The sequence below is a fragment of the Octopus bimaculoides genome, chromosome 11 (assembly GCF_001194135.2).
Source record: "Octopus bimaculoides isolate UCB-OBI-ISO-001 chromosome 11, ASM119413v2, whole genome shotgun sequence".
Classification (NCBI taxonomy): Eukaryota; Metazoa; Mollusca; class Cephalopoda; order Octopoda; family Octopodidae; genus Octopus; species Octopus bimaculoides.
The window spans coordinates 50164122-50172374 of NC_068991.1; the positions used below are offsets into that span (position 1 = coordinate 50164122).

Consider the following 8253-nt stretch of genomic DNA (forward strand, 5'->3'; position numbering starts at 1 on the left):
CGGTTCAGCCGATAAAATAAGTACTAGGCTTACAAAGAATAAGTCCTGGAGTCGATTTGCTCGACTAAAGGTGGTGCTCCAGCATGGCCACAGTCAAATGACTGAAGCAAGTAAAAGAATAAAAGAATATAGAGGGTGCGATGGGTAAATCGTCGCAATTTTATATTTTGAATTTTGTGCATGCGCATTGTTTGTTTTTGGCTTTGTCGACTACACAGTGTAGTAGGGTCAGTTGGGCACCATGATGCAATTCACTCTGCTAGAAATTTGGAAACGACATGCTGTACTGCTTGGCATTCGCGCCAGAAGTTTTAATACGAACATTTGAGAGTCTTTGGGTGTCAATCTGAAAACAGTGCAATCGGAGGACATGTACCGAGAGTGATAAAAATCAAACATTCAGTTAACATCATGGTGCTTGGAGTGATCTCTAGTGATGGCGACATTATGCCTCCATTCATCTTCTTACACGGCCTCAGACTCAAAACAGAAGCTTGCATCAAGTGCCTGGAGGTGGCAGAGCTGCCTTGGGTGAAGAAGATGGCTGCTGGAAGACCCGATGTCTGGCAACAAGTACCATGCCACACAGGCAGGAGAACCTAGTCATGGCTGCCAGGCAATTTCTGCGACCACATCACCCCCAACATCTGGCCATTTATCTACCCAGACTGCAACTCTCTTGATTATTATCTGTGGGGCACAGTTGAACGAGACCAACAAAACTCCTTGTCACACCAAAGATGAACTGAAGGCAAGGATTATTATGGCAGCATTCACCAACTTAAACAAGGAGACCGTTCAGAAGAGTTGCAGGTGATTCCGAATTCATCTGGCGTACGTGGTTGAAGCCAATGGCGATTTTATTGAATAAATTTACTCTTTAGTATTTCAAGATATTTTAATGTAATTTTGGTAAATATATTTGTTAAAATGAGATGTCAGTGTTATTATCATTTTTGCGCAATTTAGACAATTCATTCACCGCACCCTGTATATACATCCATCCATCCATCCATCCATCCATACACACACACACACACACACACACACACACACACACACACACACACATATATATATATATATATATATATATGCTTTGTGTAATAACTTTATATCTAGGGAACTGTTTAAAGAGTGATAGGAAGGCTAAGACGGAAACCATTACACCATTAAGTACATTCATGTATTAAATCTGGATGATTCTGAATTATATTCCTCGTACTATAAACCCAACAAGAGCTTCCATTAAGTTCATAGATTTTCTATTTCATCATAGGTATGTTATTGAAGGCTTAGGAATATTGCGATGACGGGCGCCAACCTTTCTGCAAAATCATGGATTTTCAACGACATTGTGGAATAGTATAATGAAGTTATCCAGAGATCTTGCTTCAAGGACAGAATTAAATGCATCCCAGTCACCCAGTTTGAGCTGGACTGATGGATTGCAGAGGTACGGAGAACCATATCAGAGAATTTAACGGAAATTCTGCTTGCGCTTGCCTATCTGATATTAATCGAGTGATGCTGAGACGCTTGGCTGACTCCGTTGAAACAAATAGGGCATCACGTCATTTCAGCAACAACTCAAGCCCCACAGGAGAAGCGTACAAACTCCTGAGTCCCGCAGTTATCCAGGGCATGTGAATAGTAAGGAATCTGGGAGAAACATGTACAACTCTCGGTCCATAAGAGACCAGCCAGGAATCTTGAACTGAGCTATAACGGCGATGAAACATAGGACCTCTGACCACCCGTCTGGGGAATACCCAACCCTGTGACGGGAAGAGGCCGAGAAGGGGGCAGGTGATATGGTACGGATTACCCTTTTCCTGTAGTGTGGAAACTAACGTCTCCAGGATCGTTTTTCAGGCCCTTGAGAGAGCCTTTCTCTCACAACATAGTTACCATAATATTTACAATTGAAATATTACGAAATTATCCTACTCTGCCACACTCAACGTGGTTTGTATTATAACTGCATCCAATGGATTGAAACCTAGTAAATGAAACTTGCTGAATATAATGCAGTTACCTATAATGGTGAAACGGGAAACGACGGACTTCCCAAGATCCCAATAAGATTACGCTCACCATGGTATCTAGTTCAAGAGAATTCGCAAGAAGAGTGGGTGGGGGTTATTGCTGTTGGAAACGGAGACTTACCGAGTATATCACCAATCCAAGTCGATTCGGACACGATATTCTAGGTTACACCAACTCGGCATGCTTGTCGTTATCCGCTTCGCTACTACACAAAATGACTAACGGACCTTTCTATTCTAGGCCCCCATCTTAGGGAGACTTCAAAACTTTTGCGCATTTTGCCCTGGTTGGGCAATGTATCCAACCAAATGCATCCAAATGACATTGACTAACTCCAGCCCCTTAAAATTATTGGCCATGAGCCTCATTCAGAAATCATTATTATTATTGGCGGATTTTTCAATGGACTCGACGATAAACATTTAGATATTCAACCAATTGTTACTCGTGAAATTTATGCATAAACAGCTGAGCATTCCACAGGTACGTGTACCCTTAACGCAACTGCGGGGTTGATTTTGCGTGACCGACTATGTCAGAGCTGGAGTTTTGAATAACAAGTAAAATTGAATGAGCGAGTGAGAGAGAGAGAGAAAGAAAGAGAGAGAGAGAGAGAGAGAGAGAGAGAGAGAGAGAGAGAGAGAGAGAGAGAGAGAGAGAGAGAGAGAGAGAGAGAGAGAGATTTGTCGAAAAGAAGGAACATTCGGTCTCGGTGTTACTTGTCCTACAATTCGGGGAATTCGCCGACATCAAGTTTGCCCTTCATCCTTTACAAGAAAGAAAGTAGCAGCGTAGTTTTGACGTTCTTCTAATGGATTAACGCTCGAAATTTCTAGCCTCGTGCCTTTCTAATAAACATTTACAATTAATATGTTTTCCTTTTGCAAATCCTCGTCGTCACAGCTACACGCAGTGGAGAAGCACAGAACAGAATAGACGAAGATGTCTGTAGTAGTAGTAGTAGTAGTAGTAGTAGTAATTTCTGTTGTTAATTATTCATTTGTCTTCTTTTTTTTGTTGTTTCTCTTCCATCGTCATCACTTCCTTCTACACCCACTCCCTTCCATTTACTGTTTTTACATCATTTACATGTGAAAACATTTCCTCTCTTTACTATATCGCATCTTTTGTAGCAGTCTACTTCATCAGCTTTCGTTGTCTAGTTTTTCTAATTCTTTATAGATCCTACTATAGAAGATCGCTTCTTTCTTCTTTTTTTTCTGCTCTTTTTACTGGCTCCCGTTTCTCTTTACCCAACGTCGTTCTATTTCTTTTAACTCTCACCACCACCACCACCACCACCACCACTACCAGATCCACCACCACCGCCACCTACGGTGCAATAACGGTCATCTTTAACATTTACTCGATAATGACCACCTAACATCAAGCTCGGTGTGGAAAACGTACATAAACACTTAAGCAAAGAATACTTTTGCCGCTAATCCCAACTTAGCTGCTCGTTCACTACCGTATGGATGCACAACCAACCATGTAAAACACTCTTCCTCTCTTTTCTCCTACTTTTCCTCTTTCACCTTCCTCCACCTTTTCCTCGTTTTTGCTCGTATTCTGCTCTTCTTTTTCGTTCCTCTCTCTCTCTCTCTCTCTCTCTCTCTCTCTCTCTCTCTCTCTCTCTCTCTCTCTTTCTCTTTCTTTCTCTGTTTATCTTTGCTGTGTACTTTTCGGATTCAAACCTCTACAACTTATAATTGTCGCCTGGATTGTATATTCTCCTATAGCAGCAAAAGACGAACAACAGTCTTTTAGTTCGGTCATTCGTAGACTATGCATCGAGAATTTTTCTTGTTTTGTTTCATTCTTCGATGTCCTTTTATGTTGCAAGTTCTCTTTGATATTTCTCCCTATCAACTGATCGCTAGCAGCAGTTAAAATGAAAAACAATCACCGTGGATGTATTCTACTTTTGCGGAGTCTCTCTTAACTTGTTACTATGCTCCATGCAGCCAGCTCAGGGCAAACTTATGTTTTTAACAAAATAGAGGGGGTTAGTCAGAACCCCCAGCGAGTAATACATCCTTTACCTCACAGAACTACCCACACCACATCTAAAAAAAAAACATCTTTTCCCCCTATCTCCCCTGCACAAATTTTGATAAGTAAATAATCCTTCAGTCACAACTCTCTCCCTTTCTCTCTCTTTTCTCTCTTCTCTCTCTCTCTCTCTCTCTCTCTCTCTCTCTCACACACACACATACACACACTCACACACACACACACAAAGAAAAAAAAAACCCTCCTCAAATTGAAGTTGCTGATCGTGATGCCGCGGCCGGGAAACCATGGCTGTTTTTCATTCCTCCACCTACAGGAGGATAATGCGCGTTTCCTGTTGCTCTTCATTGTTATGATGGGCTACCTTATGTTTGGAGCTGGCATCTTCATGATTCTGGAGTCTCCGAACGAAGAGGCTGAACGCATAAAAATCAACGCCTCGGTTGAGGCTTTTCTGGAAAGATACCCGGAGGCAAACCGCACCGATCTGGAATTACTCCTACTTGAATATGCCCACGCAAGTGCCGCCGGTTTTGTCGAAAGTAAAGCAACTCGTTGGGACTACGTTGGATCATTTTACTTTGTTGGTACTGTTGTTTCAACTATAGGTAAGCCGAGCTATTTCATAATTGCCTGCGTACAGTGTTTTCTACTTTTCCTTTTATATCGCTATGTATACTCTCATATCTTTGCTATATGGCTATCATCTCTACCTTTATATCATTGCTTCGTTTAGTTGTCACGGAAGACAAGAAATGAACTACTAAATTCAAGTACCATGCGGTTAATACTCTGCTTACAAACGTGCCCCCCCCCCCACACACACGCGCGCGCGCGCGCGCGTACATATTTTCACTGCATTTAAAGTGAGACGTGAATCACACGAGTTGTATATTGTGTCCTGTAAACTACAGAAATCACCAGTTATTTGGTTCTTAACTACGTTCGTTATATGCAAACAGGTGCTTATAAGCACAATCAAAAGGGAAACAAACTAAACTCATAAGGAACGTAGGGAATCTCTCTCTCTCTCTCTATCTATCTATCAATCTCTTTCTCCCCTCTCTCTATATATACATATGTGTGTGTGTGTGTGTGTGTGTGTGTGTGTGTGTGTGTGTGTGTGTGTATGTATGTATCGTATATATCCATACATGCATACATATATTCATACATATATATTTACAAACATACATAATACATACATACATATATCATACATACATACGTACGTACGTACATACATACATACATACACGCATGCATATACGCATACATATACATACGCGCATACATATACATACATAGATATGTGCTCAGATATACACGGAGAAAGATAGTGATACACATAAACGGCAATGCATACATAAGCGGTCATATGCCTCTAAAAACAAAATGCTTCATAGTATAGAGTTATTAGTGTATAGAGAGGAAAACACACGCACGCACGCACACACACACACACACACACACACACACACACACACACACACTCGCAAACACATACCTATAAAGTATAAACTAAATATAAGTATATATGTGCTCCAGCATGGTCGCAGTCGAATGATTGAAATAATAAAAGATATATATGTACAGTTAAACTTTTAATCTATTTGTTCATTACAACCAGCGATGGTACTCGTCTACCTGGACGTAGAGTGAATGTTGAACTAGAATACAATATGATACTGATTTTCCTTGCGTTTGAACCCGGTGGTTCTCAAACTACAGCACAGCACACTGGTATGCCGTCGTAAGGGGTATCTAGGTGTGCCGCACGGGATATCTGTATGTACCTCAAGGGCTATCGAGATGTGTCGCAAGGGGCATCTTATTGTGCTGCAAGGGGTATCTAGATGCGCTGCTAGGGGGTATCTATGTTTTCCATCAATGAGTATCTTGGTATGTGCAAGAGTTATCTGGGTGCGTTCAGGACTTATCTAGGTGCGTCGCACGGGGTATCAATATATTTTCAGAAAAGGGAATTTATTTGTGCCACGAGGGGTGTCTAGGTGCATCGCAAGGGGAACCTACAACAACAATGTCTTGAAAAAACGTGTCGTTCATAAATCTGTGGTCCTTAGATATGATAAACAAAATAAGCAGTGGTACCTTTCAAAACTGATATGATTAAGGTAGGGTTGACTGTGGAATGAGAATGTTTGCTGCGTGGTGAGATAAGAACCGTAGAATACGAGGGAAGATTCTTGTGAGTGTGAGTCGAGTACAAGATGTTTCGGTTCCTAAAAGTAATTAGATTGCTGTTATGGCCCTGATACCATTGGGAAAATGCATGTATTTCTCACAAGTCCATCCATCACGTTTTGCTGGCTGTAAATCTCGTGTATACCTCAGTAAAAGTGCGTTAATCGTGTGCAGGAATGAGGGCTGTGAAGATGGGGGACCCGACTTCGAATCTCGATTGCTGATTTACGTCACTAATGACCTTGGGAAACGTATGAACGTCATTACTTCCCATATCCACCCCTCCACTGAAAGTATTACTACTTCTGTAACAAATACAACTTAGTGTGCAGAATAAATATAAAGCAGATAATTGTAAGATCTATCTATCTATCTATCTATCTATCTATCTATCTATCTATCTATCTATCTATCTATAGTCCGATGATGGGTCAGCTAGCCGAAACTTCGAAGTCACTGGCAATACGATTCTTGTTAAATAATAATAAATTTTCACTCTACCAAAAGTATTGAGAAATCCTTCAGTATAAAAAATTGTTTTTATCATAACACACACATATATGTATGTATGTATGTATGTATGTATGTATGTATGCATGTATGTATGTATGTATGTATGTATGTATGTATGAATGTATATGTATACACACATATATATGCATGTATGTATGTACGTACGTATGTATGAATGTATATGTATGCACACATATATATGCATGTATGTATATATGCACACGCACATATATGTATATCTATGTATATATACATGTATATATATACATACATATATATGTATATGTGTGTGTGTGTGTGTGTATACACACACACACATACATATACGTATATGTATGTATATATACATGTATATATATATACATACATATATATGTTTGTGTGTGTGTGTGTGTATACACACACACATACATATATGTATATGTATGTACATATACATGTATATATATATATATATATACATACATATATATATATGTATATATGTATATGTGTGTGTGTGCGTGTGCGTGTGTGTGTGTACACACACGTACACAGAAAGACAGACAGAGACAGAAAAAGAAAGAGACGGAGAGAAAGAAAGTAGACGATGGTAATATTGTGTGTTAGTGATCTGGCAAAGTTGGTTGTAGCAGTTGAAGCCCAGGTGAGTGACAGATTGTAAAGGTGGCAACTAACCCTGGGTATATTTGTGCATTGTTGGGCGGGTTAAATACAGGTAATTGACAGATGTGTGACTCTTACGGTGGCATCACCGATGGTTGTGTGTGTGTGTGAGTGTGTGAGAGAGACATGGTGAGACAGAAAGTGAAAGTATGTGTATGGTTGACGTATTATTTTAGAATTTGTATGAGACAGAACGTATGAGAGGATTAGACAGAGAAAGGTGAGCATGCTGCTTTGCGCGGTCGGGCAGGCAGGCGAGTGTGCATGCGCGCATGGGTATGTGTGTGTGTGTATGCATGTGCGTGCATATGTGTATGTGTGTGTATGTGTGTGTTTGTGTGTGTGTGTGTGTGTGTATGTAAGTGCAGGTGTGGCAGTGTTGAGAGATGAGTGTGGCAGCGTTGACGGATGGGAATGTAAGAGAGAAAGAGACACAGAGGCAAAGAGAGAGAGGGGGGGGGGAAGGGAGACAAAGAAAGGGGTGACAATGCACGTGCGTATGCATGGAAGAGAACGAGTGAGATAAATAGGAAAGCTGTTTGTGTGTGTGTGTGTGAATGTATATGCGCGGATGTGAGCATGTGTGCATGCGAGTACACGTATGCGAGTACACGTATGCGAGTACACGTATGCGAGAGTGTGTTAAGGAGATGGGAATGACTCTGGAAAACAAAAGGTAAGAGATGAGAAAGAGAGAGAGAGAGAGAGAGAGAGAGAGATAGAAAGAGAGAGAGAGAGAGACAGTAAGCGGGAATAGGAAAAATGAAGCGATGTGTGTGTGTGTGTGTGTGTGTGTGTGTGTGT

General features: G+C 40.7%; 1 protein-coding gene across 1 annotated transcript in view; it reads left to right on the forward strand.

Moving 5' to 3' along the window:
* The first annotated feature begins 3151 nt into the window (after window positions 1-3151).
* LOC106873917 (potassium channel subfamily K member 13) overlaps window positions 3152-8253 on the forward strand; it is a 146425-nt gene continuing 141323 nt past the window's right edge. Inside the window, exon 1 of the mRNA XM_052971788.1 lies at window positions 3152-4673. Within this exon, the coding sequence (XP_052827748.1) occupies window positions 4334-4673 (340 nt within the window). The 5' untranslated portion in view covers window positions 3152-4333. The remainder of the gene's footprint in view (window positions 4674-8253) is intronic.